Source organism: Manacus candei, unplaced genomic scaffold (assembly GCF_025592945.1).
Source record: "Manacus candei isolate 608988 ecotype Guabito, Panama unplaced genomic scaffold, ASM2559294v1 h1tg000046l, whole genome shotgun sequence".
Lineage (NCBI taxonomy): Eukaryota > Metazoa > Chordata > Aves > Passeriformes > Pipridae > Manacus > Manacus candei.
In genome coordinates this window covers 15435462-15455585 of record NW_026138094.1, presented here as the reverse complement: position 1 = coordinate 15455585, position 20124 = coordinate 15435462, and the positions used below count along the sequence as shown (strand labels likewise).

The following is a 20124-nucleotide window of genomic DNA, read 5'->3' as shown; positions in this document are numbered from 1 at the left end:
TCTCCCAGGAAAGAATAATTTGAGGAGCTGCTGAGCAGTTTGTTACTGTGAATTCTAACATCCATCTCAAGAATTTCAAGTAATCATCAAACCTCGTTCTGGAGTGGTTGTTTTGTTCAGAGTTTCATGGTTTTTCAAGCAGACAAAGTAAAATATTCCGTGGTGATTCAGGGCTCAGCATCAGCCCAACCTTTGCCACTGGAGATGGAAAGAGTTTAACCACCAACTTCAGGTGGAAAGTCAGAAAAATGCCAGTATCTAAATAAAATACTAATATTAAGTCCTCTTAAAAGGGAAAATCCAGAGCTCCCTTAGGTGTCCCACTCACATTACATTTTTGAGAAGATTTTAGAACACTGTGCCATCATTCAAAATTGGAATTAAAAATTACATTATAAAAAGAGGAGCAGAGACACCTTTCTGCTTAAATAAAGGTGTTGTTGTACATACTGGATTATTTTTTAATCCCACAACAAACCCATCATTAACATCATCATAATTTTCATTGTCTCCAGGGAAAGAAAATGTAGAGTTTGGAGAAGAGGGGGAGAAAAAAAAAAAAAATCAATAGAGACTTCTAAATGACTCCTTCCAGATACCACTTTTCAATTTAACAGGACAGATTTATTTGTATGTGGCTCAAATGTTCACAATTGCTCTCTGCACCTTCATACATAGGAATGAATGTCACAGTGGCAAACAGCAGTAATGAACAATCTTACCTGAGGATATGGAAACCTCCCAAGAGCAAGCTGGGAAAGGAAATAATATTTGTCTAGTTATAGAGATTTGCATGGAGGGCACATTTCCTTAAAGAGAGAAAAAAAAAAGTGCTCAACTCTTCCCATTGTACAAAGTGGGAGATGGCAGCAGGAGGGATTGTGTGAGCACACAAAGAGCTGTATTTAGAGTGGATTGTTCACCACAGTGAACCCAGGGTTCACCCCTCACTCCACCCAGGGTTTCTGTGCTTCCCCAGCCCTTTTGTCACCACTTGGTGACTCTGTTTGATGCCCAAGTTCCCCAGGACTGGAAATGGAACCAGTCCAGCCTCGCCAGCGAGGTCGACGCCGCCGACCTTCGCTGCTGCTGATCTGCAGGGAGCAGGGATTGTGGAGCAGCACTAACTCCAGAGGCCTCCCTTCACTGGCTCAGGGTAAAATCTGGGTTACAGAGCTCAGCTTTGTGTCCCTCTTGGTGTCAAACCCAGGGTGGGATCTGCAGAGAGACCACGGTACCCCCAAGGAGACACGTGGTCTTTCCTTCATGTCTCCTTCTCATCGCCCACGGTATCCACTGCACTTCTTGCCCCTGCTGTTGTATAAGTCAATCAGTGCCTTACAGAGAAGTCCCAAACCCAACATTCTTGCTTATACTGTGTAAAGAACATTCTACTGGCCACAGCTCATAAATATTCCAAGAAAAATTCTTTGTGCTAGACAGGTTCTCCCATTTGAGAATGGTTTCCCATATCTAAAACTTGGACACAATCTCAGCAAAGTGTAAGTAGTTGAAGTTATTTTGGCTACTCTTCAGGGAAGGACAAGGCTTTCCAGGGTTAGAATCATAGAATTATTTAGAGTGGAAAAGCCTTCTAAGCCTTCAAGTCCAATCATTCCCCCAGCACTGCCAAGGCCACCACTAACCCATGTCCCCAAGTGCCACATCCACACAGCTTTTAAATCCCCCCAGGGATGGGGACTCCACCACTGCCCTGGGCAGCTGTGCCAGGGCTGGACAACTTCCAGGAAGAAATTTCTTCCAATATCCAACCTAAACCTCCCCTGGCACAGCCTGAGGTGACACAGGGCACTCAGAGCAGCTCTGTTCTGACCCTCTGGATGCCCCCACCTCTCTCGACAGTCTCCAGAGGAGCCATGAGCTTCTCCACACCCACTTGACCTTCAGGATTCCTCCCCTCACCAGCCTTCAGAGGGAGGTCTCCCACAAAGGTTATGGCAGCACTGCCATCACTGATCTCCCTGTGGGACAAACAAGTTTTATTCCCATCAGACCCAGCGACACCGAAGGTCTGAGCCATCAGTCCAAAGGTCACACCACGGGTCAGTGCTGGGCAAAAGCTGCTCCCCAGCCCCTGCAGTGCCAGTGATCCCTGAGCCGCTCAGTACCAGGGTTACCTGGCCCCAGCTGTGCCCAGCCCTGATGAGAGAATTTATTTGGGAACTACTCTTAAACAAAGCTTTTGCAATATTCAATTCACTGTATTTGTCCGGAGGAGACCACGGAGCTGCTCCCAGGGCTGGAGCCCCTCTGCTCTGGAACCAGGCTGGGAGAGCTGGGGGGGTTCACCTGGAGAAGAGAAGGATCCAGGGAGACCTGAGAGCCCCTTGCAGGGCCTAAAGGGGTTCCAGGAGAGCTGGAGAGGGACAAGGGATGGAGGGACAGGACACAGGGAATGGCTTCCCACTGCCAGAGGGCAGGGATAGATGGGATAGTGGGAAAAAATCCTTCCCTGTGAGGGTGGAGAGGCCCTGGCACAGGTTACCCAGAGAAGCTGTGGCTGCCCCTGGATCCCTGGAAGTGTCCAAGGCCAGGTTGGACAGGGCTTGGAGCAACCTGGGCTGGTGGAAGGTGTCCCTGCCCACGGCAGAACAAGATGATCTTGAAGGTCCCTTCCAGCCCAAACCATTCTGGAATTCTGTGATCATTCTCATCTCAGAAAAGTCACTCTGGTCACTCTCATGGCAGGCTCTGAAAAATGCTGCTAGTAGTTAAGCAGAGACCCTACATTTTCTGTTACACTCGGTCTTACAAACCAGGAGATACCAAAACTAAAACCCTTTATCATCTTCTCTTCTTTTGGGAGGACCATCCTTGTGTTCCAAGCAGCTGTTTGAGGTCCTAAAAAGCCCTGCTGCTGCAATAGCCTATAAATGCCTAGAAATAAAACTATAAATGCCTAGAAAGAAAATTATAAATGCCCAGCATTTTTCCACACACAGAAGTAGAATAAGACCTGATTTATCCAAGAACTACTGGCTCAAGAACAGTAAGGGAATGTAACAGTTATCCTACTGCAAACCAAGAAGATAATGATGGTTGTATGCACACAGCATCATCCTGCAGTTGTTATTAAAGCACAAAAAAACCCTCAAAGGTGACTTCAAACTAAGCATTCCCATTCCCACCCACGATCCCTCTCCCTGGCCACACCACACCTTCGGAGCAGGGGCTCCAAAGGCAGCAAAATAACTGGGGAAAGAGGAGTTTCCTGCCAGACTTAAGTACAGGGTGTACAAATGAGCTTGGAAGGATCCAAAATGCACCAGCAGCAAGTTTTCTGGGGGGTTGTTCAAAGGAAACACTTCTCTCTGTGAAGCTGCTCCTGGGCTGAGGAGCCAGTTCTGCATCCCCTGAACCATCCCTCGATTCATCTCCTCACACTTGTTTCCTCCCTGCAAGATTGTCAAGGTATTATAAATTAAGAAACTTAGCAAAGAGTCTGTAATCTTCCCCGAAATAGCCTGCAGATATGTCACTGTACTAAATGTGTTTCAGATTTAATGAAGCTTTAATGTCCTTTTTAATTTTGCCTGTTTCTGTATCACCAGGGGTCGAGCGAGGCAATCAGCACTCGAGAGGGTGGTTTGGTTTAAAACTAGGAAAAAACTCATTTGCTTATGAGTTGCACTGTATTTTCTTAATTAAATTTACTAAGCAAAATGGTTTAAGTTCAGCCAACCAATGACCTCTGTATGTAGACTCAGATTTATAAATAGTGTCATAGTTAAAGAGAAAAAAAAAATCCCCCAAAACAAACAGATTAGAGCTTCACTAAAGGGATTTTCAAACTCTGTCACGTGTCCAAGCAAGTCATACAAACACAGGAGGCACAAGTCCAGTGTAGGACAGAAAAAACATAAACTTCCAAAGTAACACACTGTCCAAAACTTCTCTGCTCTGCATTTACATGATGACACTCCAGGACTTGCCTTTTTTTTTAAGGTATCATCACAAAAATACAATATTTCCACTCATACTCGTTGGATTTGGAAACTGCTCAGCATTTTATGGCACTGCAGAGAGAAGGGAATGGTTGAACTTCAAGGAGCTGGTTCCCACTTTCCTATGGATTCCTCCCAAATGGTTGGACTGGGTGATCTTAGAGGTCTCTTCCAACCCAAATGATTCTATGGTTTCACTCCTGCTACACAAGAATTGTAAAAACCATCCTTTTAAAAAGGCCCACGGAATTGGAAGGGCAGGATGGTGTGGAAATAGGAATGAGAATGAGATTAATCATCAAGAAATATTCCAGAATAACACTTTCCCACCCCATTTCATTTTGGAGCAGCTACATGGAGGAGTTTTTTTGGGGTTGTGTGTGTGTGTTTTTTAAAGGGATTACATTCCTAAACATAGAAGTAGCTCATGAGAGCACTTAAAACACTTCTGGTGCTCAGTGAGGTTGTGTCCTGAGAAAGAACCTCCTGCCAGACTTGGACAGAGGATGGATGGATGGATCATCAGATTTTAAACCAGTACTTGATAAACTGAGAAATAATCCCAGATTATGAAATAAGAGCTTGGATGTTGATTTTTATCAAACTATCAAATTTTTATATCTATTGAAATTTTAAAAAATTCAAAATACCAAACTATTACGTGTTTATTCAAAAAAAAAAAAGGAGGAGAGCAAAAAGAACCATAAAGCCTCTGGAATGAGCTCCCATAAGCAGGGCTGGAAAACAACTCAAACCTGTTCCCAAGTACATTTAATGTGCAGAAAAGTGAACACAAAATTAAAATGACTTGTTGAACTAATGTAATTTACCATTTTGGAACTGGAAAGGGAAATACAGAGATCCTCCCTGCCTGCTGTATATTGTGAATAAAACTACAACAACTCCCTCTGCATCCTGTTTGCAAAGTGTCTGAGGGAAGGAAGTTCAAACCATATTTTTAGGACACTCAGGCAATAAAGTTTCCCACTTAGATGCTTGTGGATGTTGTGCAAGTTGTTTTTTTAATTTACAGTTCCACTGGAAAGCCCGGGATGCTTTTATTCTTAATTTAGACACATTTCCATGTTTCTCGGCATAACTGCAAATTGAAAATAAGCACTTCCAATATCGCCGGCGATGGGGCTGAAGGAGGGGCTTTTATAGGCTGAAATGCTCGAAAAATTTGTTCTTAATTACCTCGTGCACATTTCACACAATTAAATTTCCATCCAAGGATTTTGCATTTAGATGGTGCACTGCAGTTAAACCCTCGTTCCGTGGGAAAGCAGCCGCCGCTTCCCAACATCCAGACACGGGGAAACTTTAAAAATCAGACTTAACTACTGGAGAACATAAAATTCCCCGGGTGAAATTTCATTCCAAGACCAATTTCTACGTTCTTAGATAGATGGGCTTAAAAATCACCTGAAACTCTGCAGGGTATGGACCTTAATAAATATTAAATACCTCAAAAACTACCAGAAGATTTTTTTTTCTTGCCTTCTAATATCAATTTTCCCCGTCCTCTTATTGCACAGTTAAAAAAAAAAAAAGGAAAAAAAAAAGAATCCAAAAGGATATAACAGCAATTTACCAGCGTTAAAGTGCTTCTGAGGTTAAACTGCCAACAAAGAGGAGCAGGAACACAAAGCATCTTGAAGTAGGGTTTCAATTAAATGTGCAGGATTTAGTAATGCAGGCCAGGAGAAAAAAAAAAAAAAAAAAAAGAGTTACAAATTAATTTAATCTTCTGCCTATAGTTTGCAGCTGCACTCCAAAGTGTCTGGGGCTTAAAGAACAAAGCCTTGCAAGGCCTGGGAGTGGGGAAAGCTTCAATTTTTAATGTATAAGGCCATTAGCTGATAACTTGTGGAATCTGCGACCCCTGCGGAGGGGCAGGAGCCGGCAAGGGGAGACTGATGAAGTGACATTTTTGTTGGTGGCGAGGACCACGAGGAGGAAGGTTATTACTGACACCACCAGGCCCACCAGAAATATGCCCTAATAACCTTTGGGACATTCCTTGGCTGGAGCAGATGAGTTGGAGATCTCCCTCTCTCTCTCTCTCTCTCTCTCTTTTTTGCTCTCTCTCTGCAAAAAATATATTAAAAATCAAAGCCTAATTCGCCTTAATTAAAGATAATTAGTTTCACTTTGCCTTCTTTTAAATATGAGCTATAGCAAGTGCACTGCAAACTACAGGCTGCAGACAATCATGATTAAATTGCACATTTCTGCCTCGCCACAAATCCTCAATATTAGCAAGGCTTTTACTGCTGCAGCTTCAAAGGTGAGGCTGAGAATAGCAGAGCCTTTTCCAGAGGGACAAAGGTGGGACATGGGCTTTTCAGGGCCATTTGTGGAAATTGTCAGGTGCAAAATTTCCACAAATGGCCCATAAAGATTAATTTGATCGCTTGCTTGAGAGAGGAGAGGCTCCCTGCTTGTTTGTTTGCTGGATTTAAATTCAGTATTCCAAGGGGAAAAAAATACATGAAATTTGGTTGTGCTGGTGGAAATGTAGTTTAACTTTAGCTGCTCTCCATCTCTGCTGGCACGAGGGTTCACCTGCCACCACAAGGCACTTAAATAATAGGAAAAGGCAGATTTGACTGGGAACTTCCTCAATTTTTGACTTTTTAAAAGTAGAAACAGTGATATTATACAGTGTAAGAACAGGGAATGATGATCTACATTACATAGAATCACAGAATCCTGAAATGGTTTGGGCTGGAAGGAGCCTTTTAAAGGTCTTCTAATCCATCCTGCCACGGGCAGGGACACCTTCCACTAGCCCAGGTTGCTCCAAGTTCATCCAACCTGGCCTTGGACATTTCCAGGGATCCAAGAGCAGCCACAGCTTCTCTGGGCACCCTGTGCCAGGGCCTCCCCACCCCTTATATAAATATAAATATTATCTATATAATGTATTATGCCATCTATTAGACACATTGCACAACCCTATAATCCTATATATAATACATATTCCAAACACACCAGAACTGATGTGTTCCCTTAATTGTCCCTTCAGCTGCCCAGGCAGAGAACTGGGTTATTTATTTGGCTGCCCACAGTGGCCTAAGAGCAATTGCTGGGCAACATGATCCATGGAGGTCTCAACCCACACAAACTGTACCTAAACTTCCACTTTATTGCAGCTTAGTTCACAATCTTCACCTAATATAGGGTTACATCCCAGAGCAGCAAGTGGATAAATCATCCTGGAATATTACTCTGGCTAAGTTTAGCTGGGAGTGGAGCATATGTGCTTCCGAGTCACTGAAGCAAAGGCCCATAAAATACACTAATTACTGGAAGTTCTGGTCACTGAGTGATTGATAGCGCTCTGTGAGGCAACTTCCCCACCACACAGCAATTATTAATTCATGACCCAACCCTCAGGCACTGGGCCCTTTTGCTCCTGATTCCACCAGCACCATGTTTGGGGGGTGGCTGGACGTTGTCTCCTTGTCCCACCGGTGGCTGGAGGTGGAGAGGGGGAATGGGAGCCAACGGGCACTGCTTGGACAAACCACCCCAAAGACCTCAAGGGGGAAAAAATGATAAAAATACAGGCCGAAATAATAAAAATATAGGCCGGCTTTCTCCCAAGAATGAGTTTCTGAAGTGCCCTGTTCTGCACAGAACGGCTGAAACCACGTAAATATTCCTCAAGAAGGATTTAAGTTGTAGAGCAAATCACCTAACGGGGCTGAGCAGAGAAGCCAAGAAGTCACCAAGTCACAAACATCACACCACTGCAGTCCTCAAAACCTGACAGCAACGAGGTGAGGCTCATGGCAAAAAAAAAAAAAAAAAAGAAAAAAGTACTTTTTATATATCCTTGCTTTTCTTAATCCTAAAGGAAACATGTCCAGTATTTGCAGTCTCACCTGTGTGATGATCCACGGCCCAAGGCAGCTCGAGGTATGACTCTGTTCTCAGCCAAACTCCATGAAACCAAAAAAAAAAGGCCTTCTGCCTTCTGCCATGTGCTGTTCCCACTGGCTCTACCAGCACCAGCAGCTCCCCCTTGGCAAGGCCTTGCCCAGTCTCTCCAGTTTAAATCAGCAAAATAAACCAGCTCATGCCCAGCATGCAAAGGCCACCAAGCTCTGGGTTTCAGATTCTCCCCTCCACCCCCATCACAGAATTCTTTATGTTGGAAAAGACCTGTGAGAGCATCAAGTCCAACCCTGAACATAACACAGCCCGTTCCACCACTACACCCTGTCCCTAACAACAACTACACCTATTCTTCAGGTAAGGGGGTAAAACTGAGGAAAGACCAACCATAACATCCACAGAGGAGTGAAATCCTGCAGAAGACAAACTGTGCTCTGCACAACCTCCCTCAGATCAGCTCACAATCTTGACCTTGAGCCATCATCACTTCAAAGTCGACAATATCCCACTGATCACGTATTTTAGACTCCTTAGAAACAGATCTGAAGCCTCCCCTCCTTGACCAGATGATACACGAGTCTTGACAGCAGTTTTATGCAGTTAAACATCTTAAAGATTGAAGTGCTTTTAGAGAATCATCTTCAAGCAGAGCTTCTTCTCCTGGAGCACCCTCTTCAAATATCTTGCTCCTCCTCGCCTTTGTTGGACTCGATGGTCCTTGTGGGCCCCCTCCAGCTCGGCATATTCTGTGATTCTGTGACTCTCCAGCTCCCTCTGTGCTCCCAACCCAAGTGGGATGAAGAGTCTGAGACTCCACAGCACTGACAGTGGGTGCAATCAGGGTTAACCACGCTCAGAAGACGTGTGTGTCTGAAATAATGATGTCTGGGGGGATAAATCCCGGTGTTCCTGTGTGTGGGAATGCTGAAAATCTGTCTTATGACTGCTTAGAATATTTCTAACAACCCTTGAAAGCTCTTGCAAATAAATACACAGTTAACAAGAGCCCTGGTAACCAAAGACTTCAAATTCTCATGTTGGGAGTTTTAAGAACTAATAATGAACTGATGTTAAAACTGATGCACAAACTCCTTGTCCCTGAAGGAGAGAACAGTGAGAACCTCTGCAAGTAAATTTAACTTCCAAAGGAGGCTGAAAAACAGGGAAGCAGCTGTTTTTCCCAGCAGAGGAGAGTGGGAAGCAGAGCCCAGGATGTGACACGAAAGGAGGAGCAAAAAGGCACCATCAGCCAAGCAGGTGAGCTCATACTCTACTTCCAAAACTCACTTAGTTTTGGGGCACAAGCAAATTGCTCTCACTTCCTGCATTTCAATGTAACATCAGTTCTGTCTGTGGATAAAATGAACCCTGGCAAAGAACTCCAGAATGGTTTAGGTTGGCAGGAACCTTAAAGCTCATCTCATCCCACCCCCTGCCACGGGCAGGTTGCCCCAAGCCCAGTCCAACCTGGCCTTGATACTGGTATTAAAACCAACCAGGTGTATTTTATCCTCCCCTGGATGTTTTAAAGTTCACTTGTGGAGAGCAGCCACGCAAGGCAGGATCAGAGTCAAGAGTGGAGAGGAACAAGAAATATTGGGCAATTTAATTAATCCTCCTGTGCAGGACACGGCTCTTGGAGAGAGGGAATGGGCTATGGACACACACACACACTGAGCCTCAGCCCAGGCAGCCTGGCTGTGGTTTATGACTGAGTTATAAACCCTTGAAAAACAGCTTTTATAAATGAAAATGCTGACACAGTGCTCAGTGTAGTGACAGCAGTGGCATTGGTTTAAATTGAACTTGCTTTGTCAAGCCGAGAGCACTTAAATAAAAACATCGAAAAACCTCCTGGAAACACAGAAACTATTTGTGGGGAAACACTTCTAAACAGCTTTACAGAGCCTGTGTTAAGTTTCAGGCACTTCAGAAAAATCCTTAAGGAAGAAATGCAAACTCAAAAAGAAGAAGCAGTGATAATAAAGATAATAATAATAATATTGTATGTATTATCATATAATATATATGATATTATATATATTTCATATATTATGTAATGACAATAATAATAATAAAGTTAGCAGCATTTCTTCTCCTATTTTATTTTAATTTAATTTTACTTTATTTTCTATTTATAAAGGGAGGACTGGGCACCCTCAGACACCTCTTACTTCAAAGGGAACACGAATGTTCCCCATCTCCCAAAGCTTAGGCAGGGCTCACATTTAATACTTTCCACACTCTCCTAACAAGTTTTTTGGGGCAGTTTTCTTAACCTTCACAACAACAGCTGCATTTCCCATTACACAAAGCTTTGCAGCAAAGAAATTCGAGACGCTTTAAAGGCTCAGAAGAATATTAAAGAAAATGAGGAGATTTACTGCTGATTTTATATGCTCACACTCCAGCACGAGTAATCTGGGCTAACTTGATCCCACAAGCCATTTCTTTTACATTAACATGCTACCACTGTGCTAACACTGAGTTGTAGGGGTTGAGTATCACCCTCCTAAGTGGAGATGATTTTAAATCCCCCAGCAAACACCGGCTTCCCTTTTTAACAGCTCCATCAACACGAGCCTGGGTGGCTCCACTGCCAATCCCCCTGTCAATACAGTGTTACTTTAATGACAGTGACCTTGGGTGGCTCTTTGAGCACCTTCTTCACCTTTGTGAAGACATTTTTCTGAGCCTCTGTCCTTGCTTTCATCATTTAACACATCACTCAAAGCACTTCCAGACAGCAGCGACCCTGCCGGGAGAGGGCTCGGAGGAGCAGATGACACACCAATTAACAGGCCCAAATTGGTTTCTGGACATCTGATCCAGAAGACATTTATGGAAAGTGAGAGGGAAATAAAAAGTTGAGAAGGTGTAAAACAGGAGAGCCAATGCAAATGAGAGGGGTTTTCCTAATGATGGCAAAAATCCATCCTGCAAATGGAATCGATGCCCAGCCAGGTTATCTGCTAATAACCCTGAGCTGAACTCCAGACAACTTGGTCTACATGGTGGATGTAATGATCCATGGTGGATCACTGAATTGCTGCTGCACATCAAAATGCATTCTTTTATCCAGCAAAGGAACCAGGAAATGCTTATATATAAAGTCCTATATTTACATCCCCACAAATGAGGAAGGACACCTCAATCAAGTCTCCACGTCATACACTTTTAGGCCTTCATGTAATACAGTTTTAGCCCTTTTTTTGGCTAAATTAATTTACAGAGTGTGTGACTACTGTTCTGTCTCTCTCCCAAAACCATGAGTGAGGGCTCTCCAGCATCACAAACCATTAAAATTTGCAGTAAAACAAATGAAGAGACCTGTCTCCCCTGTGACATGTTAAAGTGTGTCATTGCTGCAGCTCAGAGTTGGCTCCAGTCAGACCCTGGGAAAGATTTACAACACCTAAATGCAATGATTCAGCATTAACCACCTTCATTTTGGTTAAAAGAGGTTTGGCAAGGAATTTACTGCTTGAAAACATAGCAATAGTTAATTTTTGGGTTACAAAATGTGAAATCTTAATCTTATTTAACTTGTACCTCATCTCCTGCTAAAAAAAAATCAATTGCACTTCACCTAAAGGTATATTCAGCTTCACCTTAATGACAATTACATTGTATTATTCCAGAAGAGAAGGGAAGGGCACTCATATTTTCTGCTTAATCATACATGCCTTTGTCAGGCTGTGCAAGAAAAATGGTGCAAGTCATCCATGGTTTGAAGGAATGTTCTTAAAGGATGTTCTTAATGCTTCAAGAAGGGGGAATTTCCTTCATGGGACTGCCCTTGAGCTGAAAAACTCTTCTGAGGGCTTGTTGCCCAGGGCTCCAAGGGTTTCCAGCTGGTTTGTGGCCAGTCAAAGCCAGGATGGAGGAGCTACGTGACCTTCTGTCACCACCAGACCAGAGCTACCAGTCCCTTCTCCCAGCCCAGTTTACACCCAGATCTGATTTTACTGGTCAAGACATGATCACAGCACAGGCCTTTCTCCTCAAGTTACACACTCTACATTATCTTTCCTACAAACAATAATCTGTTTTTATAAAAAAATTATGTTTTAAGACACCTTAAGCTGAAAAAAACCCACCTTTTTCCTGAATCAAGACTGACCTTGCTCTGCTCAAACCTGCACCTGCTCCTGGATGGCTGCACTGAGAATCCCAGACTGCTTTGGATTGGAAGGAACCTGAAATATCATCTCTTTCCAACCCCCAAACAGCACAATTTACAGCCACATTCCCTTCGAACGGCTTCATTTTCATAGATTTTTTTTTTTTTGCTCCTGCTGGAAGCTCTGCTTGTGAGAAATCTCTCCAAAAGCCCTGGTGGACACTTAAATCCAAACACTTTATTTAATCACACAGGGTAGAGGCTCCAACCATCCTGCAAATATTTCTGCCAAGGTTTTGCAAGGCCATTAACCAGCTCCAAATTCCAATCTGCAAAACGCCGTTTTTAACCCGAATAATCACCCACTCTGGCCTGGCCTGTGAAGATGCAACACAGAAACAGCATCATTTTCAGTCCCTGAGGTGCTGAGAGGATGCAGAGGCATCTATGCATCAGGCCCTACTTCCTGCTCTTTTTTTTTTTTAAGAGTTTCATTGGAGGGTTTAAGAGCTCAAAAGAACAAACCCATTCTAAATACAGCCAAAATTTAAGGGCATATAAATATACAAAGCATTGGCAAAGATTACATCAAAATATTTGAATGTTAATGTGATTCTTAAGACATGCAAGGGACAATGAGATCTTTTCCTACCTCCATGAAGGAAATGCCCAGGCTCCAAACATCCGAGTGGATTCCATACTGTTCCCCCGAAATCCGCTCAGGCTGCAAAGAGATGGAAGGAAACATCTTCTTGAGCCTTGTAAACAAACATAACATTGCACAAAAGCCAGCTCAGGGCAAGCAAATCCACTGGAAAAAAAAAAATAAATCACAGAATCATGGAATATCCTGAGTTGGAAAGGACCCATAAGGATGATGGAGTCCAACAGGACATCCCAACCTTGTCCCTGAGAGCGTTGTCCAAACACTTCTTGAGCTCTGGGGGCTGTGCCCACTGCCCTGGGGAGCCTGGGCAGTGCCAACCACCCTCTGAGGGAAGAACCTTGTCCTGAGATCCAACCTGAGCCTGCCCTGGCACAGCTCCAGCCATTCCCTGGGTGCTGTCCCTGCTCCCAGAGAGCAGAGATCGGAGCTGCCACTCATGTTGAAGTTGTAGGCACCAAAAACTACCAAAAGCCCCCCAGAGAGCAAACCCACTCTTCAGGAAAAACTGTATTTGTGCACTGCTCTGCACCTTGCAAAGTGCAGCCTTGCCATTTGTGTTTGGGTTGTTTCATCCAAGGAACAAAAGCCAAGGAATGCAAGGTCAAGCTGAGAGAATCCCACGGTTTGTCCATCCATCCCAAAGCCCAGGCACCACAGCAAGGAAAACCCTCCTCGTGTGCAGTCAAGGGCTTGGGGAACTTGACTAAACTACTTTTGAAACTTCTCTGGTTTAAGAAGCCAAGTTGTTGAAGCCCAAAGAAGTCACATGTGGGCAATGTTATTTCATACACTTCTTAATTTCGTTTTTGACCTGTAGGAAAAAAAAAAAAAAGACAAAAAAAAAAAAGACCTGGCTCCAAACTCTTAACAGCAGGTTTAATGCCTCATGAAATAGAATGCTGTAAAATATAACTGCTGGTTTTTACTTGAAAGCTACAATTTAAGCATTTCCAAGGTCAAGTACAGCATGAAATGGAACAATAAAAGGCTCTGGGAGACTTCTCTCCCCACTGTGCTGTTAATGCACCTGTCTAACCCAACCACCTACAAAGCACTGCCTGTATTTTTAGTCTTTAATAATCCAGAGGCCTTTTTTTAGAAAACAAACTCCCAAATTAGTGCCAGTCCAACGTGGGTTTGGATGTTTACTCCGAGCTGCTAATCCCAGGTCAAGAGCTTTTATCGCGGCGTGAACGTTAAGTAAAAACCACGGTGCTGCCTGTGGGGGAACCCTCCCACAACCCAAAAAACACCCCAGCATTCAACTGGGACAACAGCCTTTTAACCAAATCCCATTTAAAAGTGACAAAAAAAAAAATCTTATATTTTTAAAGTAAAATTAGCCCAGTTCAGCACAGCCTAGAAATGTTTAAAATGAGCATCACGTAGGAATTAGATTTTTAAGCATCTTTTTGTCCTGATAAATATCCTCATAAAGATACAGTTTTGTAGCCAAAAAACATACAGAGGCAGATATATCTGCTTTTATGACACGGTGTGGACTAAGCTGGGCCACCCACTGAATTTTTTTAGACCTTTCCTGAGCCACCAACTCAGATTTAAAATTCACACTGAGCAATATTAAATTGTTTATTCTTCCTTTATAACAGCTCGAGTTTTAAACAGCAGCTTCTCTGGAGGAATTACAGATTCAGAGATGAGAAGGGTAAGCAAATCAGCTGCACATTTAAACAAAAAGTACAGTCTCATGAATTTAAGAGTCTGGAAAAGAAGAGGAAAATAGGAATAACATGCATAAAGTAAAGGGTGCAACACAGGGATCATCCTAAGGATACACAGCCCAAAGGATTTTCCCTTAAAAACCAGTTATTTTTTCATGCAAGCTTTTTTTTTCTCTATAAAGTGGTGACAAAATGATTTTACAGAAAACATATCTTGGTTGGAAATTTTAATTTCTCAATCAAGAAGGTCGGTGGTTTTTTTGCCCTGGTTATTTCAAACCAAACCTCACCTTTTTTAACAGTTTCAAATTCACTGACAGTCTGCCAAGTAGGTGAACCAAAGCTGATGACCTTCATTATTTTTGGAGGACTTGACCAGAAATCTGATGACACCAAATGACTCAATCAAGAAGCAAAACCACAGAAAATCAGATCAACTACATTTTAGTTTTAACTTCTCTCTTCCAATTAATAGCTGAATGCATCACATTCACCCATAAACAAGAAGGCAAAAAAAGCAATTTATTTAATGTACACCTGGGAAAGAGAACTGTAATCTTGGTTTGTACACTAAAAGCATAATACAATTTAATTCTCAGACCTGCTTAAGACCAGCCTAAAGTAACAGCTGAGTTGGAAAAGTTGATTAATTCGAAGCTGCTTCTTTGTCTGAATCTTTGTATTCTGGTTCTTTTTTTATACCTTTTCTTTTTTAAACCATTGTTCTGATGACACAGGACAGCCCAAGTCTTTCTAGGATGGTGACATGAGCGTTTCAGAAGGCACATAATGAGTATACCTTGAGTAGAAAAGCACTTAGCAAATAAATGGGCACCTGGTGCTGCTTTCTTCTTACAAGAAAGTCAGAAAAAATACCTGAAAGCGATTAAAGGTCACGGATTTCTCTCTCCTCTTTCCTGAGGTTTGAAAAACACAAGCACCAACCACTTCCTACTGTTTATAATTTTTTTTTTAAATAAGTAGAACACTGATTTTTTTTCCATCACTAATATTATGACATTAGTGCTTTTGCTCAAGGAATTTCAATGGCTAAAAATAAGGCAACTTAAACTGAAGCAATGAAGTTTTCACATCTTAAGTGGGGAATTAAAATTAACCAAATTGATCTAAAAATCCACATTAATTTGTGTGGTTTCCTTTTACACTGGTTCTTGTCCCTGTGTTAATCTCCCTGATGTGAGAACCACGGGCCAGTTGGTAAGTTTAAAACCAGATCTTTCACCCTCTGCCTTCCCCCAAATGATGTACCTTTAGCAATGTCCTCCTGTGATCTAAAAATGGTGGGAATTTCTGCTTTAATGGACAGAAATAAACCAAAAGTGGCCTCAACCCTTAACAAGGACTACGACCAAAATTTAGAATAAAAAGTGAAAATACTGATGACTCGATCTGTGTGGCCTGAACATTCCACAACATGCAATTTAATGCCCTGATATTATCAGTCCTAATGTTTTTAGCTTCACATTCCCATGGGAAACTCCCCCCACAGGGGTGTTCAGGTACCCAGACCTCTGCACAGGTTTAAATGCTTGGCTGAACTCCAGGCTTGGAGCAGCATTCCCAAAATGTGGATAAGCTTGGGATTGCCACTGATCTTCAAAGAGCCACGAGCTGTGAGTGGAAAGCTGTTTTCTGAACGTCCAACTGGCTCTTTTCTTTGTTCCCAGGCAATAAAAGCAGCTAAAAATCCACGGAAAAGAAACCCTTCTCCAAGATTACTCTTCCCTTACCAGCAAAGGATGGAGCTGTCACAGGAAATGAGGACATGGGGATGGGGAGAGATGGAGTTGGAGGATTGATTTGGGAGATATCCTGCCTTACCCAGAGAACAAATACTTCTATTTAAATGTTATTCCTGCATAAATCCACTTACCGCCATGTAAGCATTTGTTCCAACATACGTCTTGGCTATAGAATTCACCAGCTATCAGACAAAACAGGCTGTTAGAACAATATAAAGATAATGTGGAAATAAAATGGGCAATTATTCCTCATTTAACCTACAATCATCATTCCTATAAATCAACGAAAAATTATGTAAAAGGGAACAAATTTATCTGCCAAGGCATTAAAAATGATTAAATCTCGCTTGGGTTGGGAACGAGGATTCCAATTTAAACAAGCACTGCATTACAGTTTATGGCAGATAACCTTAAACAATTCTGTTAAACAGGATGCTTATGGCTTTAGTACCCCAAACTAGTCTGATATAAAAAGTCAATTTGAAGTAGGATTGAGCACACTCATTTTTCAGTCAGCTGGCTCAAGATGTGAATAAAGCCACAATTCATCACTTGAATGCAACGAGCACTAAATACGCTGGAGGGACAACAGCCCCTGACAACCCATAATACAAGGCTGACCTTCTCTTTGGTCCCTGTGTTTGGCTGAGAGGAAAGGTGCTGAAATTCAAATCAACATCCCAGCAAGCTCATGGGTCACTAGCGGAGAAGTTCTCCAGGGAGGCCCAAAATGGAAATTAATTAAAATTTGTGCTGCACATTGTAAAAGCCCACCGCCATTGTTAGGCCCAATATTAATTTTTATTGTGGGCCAGTCGGGCTCCCCAGACACGGCCCTCGCTCTGCCCTCCCTTTTGTCTGGCCAAAAAGCTTTCAGATCAAAGCTGCATATCAATGAAGTTTGCCATTCGTAAGTAGTAATTACAATATCAGCAGTTTTTACTGTCATTAAACAATGAACAATCATATTCAGATGAAGGAAAAGTCGCCCAGAGATTCCAGATGAATAGGGTTGTCCCAGCAGAGAGGGGCTGGGGGAGGCTGCCTGTCTGGAGCCAGGTGATTTGGGGACTGGGAAGGGAGAGATCCAAAGGGGGAATTACCTGCGTGCTGACCCCGAAGTCACAGAGCTTCACCTGGCCCCGGGTGTTCACCAACATATTGGAGGGCTTCACATCTGGGGGGGAGCAAAACTGCATTATCTGGGTTGTCCTAGATAATATAAATATCATATACATCTACAAAATCATCACAGAATTTTATATCCTAGGATGTATCCTGGAATTACATCTCCTCGGTCTGAAGGGACCCACAAGGACCATCCAAGTCCAACTCCTGTCCTGACCCTGCACAGGACAACCCTCAAATACACAAGAGAGCATTATGAACGTTGGCATGATATATTTTAACAGGAAATATTAAAAATATGTATTTCAAAAGCAACCTCTAGTTTCTAAGTCAGCAGTACAGATGACATTTATGTATTTTAAAAGGAACCAATGGTTTCTAAGTCAGCAGCAGAGATGACATTTTATATATATATATATAAAAAATACATCATCTATATAAATACATATATTATATGTATGTGATATACATATATAAATATACAGATATACACAAATAATTCTATATATACATAAATATATATTATATATATAAATATATATAAACATACATACATAAATATATATAACATACATACATAAATATATAAAATATACATACATAAACATATATAAACATACATAAATATATAAACATACATACCTATATGTATACATATATATTATATTTATATCATCTATAGAAATACATAAATTATACACCATCTCTACATAGATGACATTATAAGATATTACACAGATGACATTATACAACACTAATAATCCATGTTATCAAATCTGCAGGTGACACCAGTGGGGGAAGAGGTGACAAGAGCACTGAAGGGCAGCACCCAAAATTCACAGGGATTTTGACAAACTGGAAAATCAGCCTGAGAAAAGAAGATGAAATTCCACAGGGATAACATTTAGACAGGGATTAATCCCTGTGCTCTGTGCACACAGTTCCTCAAAGCTTCTGGCTTCCACCTCTGTGGCTTTTGTGGCATGAAAAGGCTCCAACCTCAGGGTTTCAGGGCTTTTACAGGGGTAAACTGCCAGCAAAGCCTTAAAATGATGAACTAACCCTGTTCCAGCAGATAAACCAGCAATGTCCATCATAAAACCAGACTGTCAGTGTGAAGATCTTAATGCTGAGCCCCTCTGATGCCAAAAGAAGTTGCTACATTTCTGCTTCAAACTGTAAAATCCACATGGGAATAATCTGCTGAACATCCAGCCTGGCTTTAGTGCAGGAAACACTGAACATCTTCCCTGTTCCAGGGATGCCAGTTGGGAAGCAGAATGTGCACGTTACGGCCTGGCTTAAAGTTGGGAAGATTAGAGCACAGTGGCTTTGCCTAATCACTGCTTTCTTCTGTCAAAATGGATTAAAAGCAATAGCTGGTATATCTGTGCCTCCTTTAAAAGTGAGCACTCGTTGGGTGCAGATGGATGAAACCCAACCAGAAAAGCACCTAATTTTGTTTATCATTAAGTTTGCCTTGGTTTAGCAGCTGTTTTCTGGTAGCACAGTAGCCTGTTTAATTTGTCTCTGTAATGCAGAAATGTATAACCTCAATTAAGAAGCTGATTAAATGCTTTTTTGTATTTGAGCTAAAAATCCAGTTTTAAAAAGTACCTTACATACCTTAAGTGGAACTGTATGTTGCAAGTGAGGGGGCACATTCTCTAATTTCTCCCTAAAAGCCTCCCCCAAAAAATCAGTCTCCATGATGTAACAGCATCCAAAACCCCAGTTCACGTATCCAGCTCTCCAGCTTTAGGAATTCAATCCCTGTGCTGCATTTTTGATGGAGTTTTACCCCCTCTGGTGCTGAGTGACTTTGCTAAATCTGAGTAGACGTGCCCAGCACATCAGCAGCTCTACCCTGAATCCTGAGCAGAACATCAAGTTGCACAGTAATCCTGTTTAACCTTCTTTCTAAAAATATGGAGCCACTGGAGCCACCTCAGCCCCGGGATCGTGCGGAGCCGGGATGGACTGAGGAGCAGGTGCTGCTGCACACACAGAAATCCCAACATTCCAGCCCACAAATCCAGCTGTTTGCAGGACAGACACCAGGAACAGGAAGGTTATACCACAGTATGACCTTAATTGTAACAAAAATTGTAACAAAAATAATTAAAAACCAAATGGACAACAGCCTGGAGTGACAGGACACAGGGAGTGGCTTCCCACTGCCAGAGGGCAGGGTTAGGTGGGATACTGGGAAGGAATTCTTCCTTTGGAGGGTGGGGAGGCCCTGGCACAGGTTGCCCAGAGAAGCTGTGGCTGCCCCTGGATCCCTGGAAGTGTCCAAGGCCAGGTTGGAGCCACCTGGGCTAGTGGGAGGTGTCCCTGCCCATGGCAGGGGGTTGGAATGGGATGAACTTCCAGGTCTCTTCCAACCCAAACCATTCTGGGATTCTGTAATTCAGTGTTCTCCAAGTCCAGCCCACAAATCCTTGTTCTCCTAACACGACCCAGCAGAGGAAACCACCACAGCACATTTGTCCCCTGTGCCACCAGCACTGCCCAGCTCCCCCCAGGATCCCTCATGGGATCTGAAGACCCCATTTCCCCTTCCCTGCTACTGCACAGGATGTGACAGGAAGCTGATATAATTGAATAAACACCTGTCATTCATTAGGCTTTGCCTGAGCCTGAAATCCTTTCACAAACAAAGCTCAAAAGAAAAGAAAATCCTAAAAGGAAAAAAAAGATGGGCAATTGGCCCCTCAAGGACAGGAAGACTCCAGAATCCAGGGACCATATAGAGAAAAACAGCCAAACAAGCTCTGTGAGAGCAAATTCAATCTGTCCTTCCAGCAGAAATTAAATTTAAGCAAATGTTTGCTACGAATCCCAATGGTTTCCTCAAAAAGAAAAGGAAGTGACAAAATATATTGAA

General features: G+C 42.6%; 1 protein-coding gene across 3 annotated transcripts in view; it reads right to left on the bottom strand.

The window, feature by feature from the left end:
• MAP2K5 (mitogen-activated protein kinase kinase 5) overlaps positions 1-20124 on the bottom strand; it is a 127388-nt gene that overhangs the window by 47666 nt on the left and 59598 nt on the right. For 2 of the 3 annotated variants that reach the window (XM_051796901.1, XM_051796903.1), the window contains 4 exons: positions 17210-17283; positions 16238-16288; positions 12647-12718; positions 723-752 (listed from right to left, as the gene is read on the bottom strand). In XM_051796901.1, coding sequence (XP_051652861.1) covers positions 723-752; positions 12647-12718; positions 16238-16288; positions 17210-17283 — 227 coding nt within the window. The remainder of the gene's footprint in view (positions 1-722; positions 753-12646; positions 12719-16237; positions 16289-17209; positions 17284-20124) is intronic. The other variant, XM_051796902.1, reaches the window with a different exon arrangement.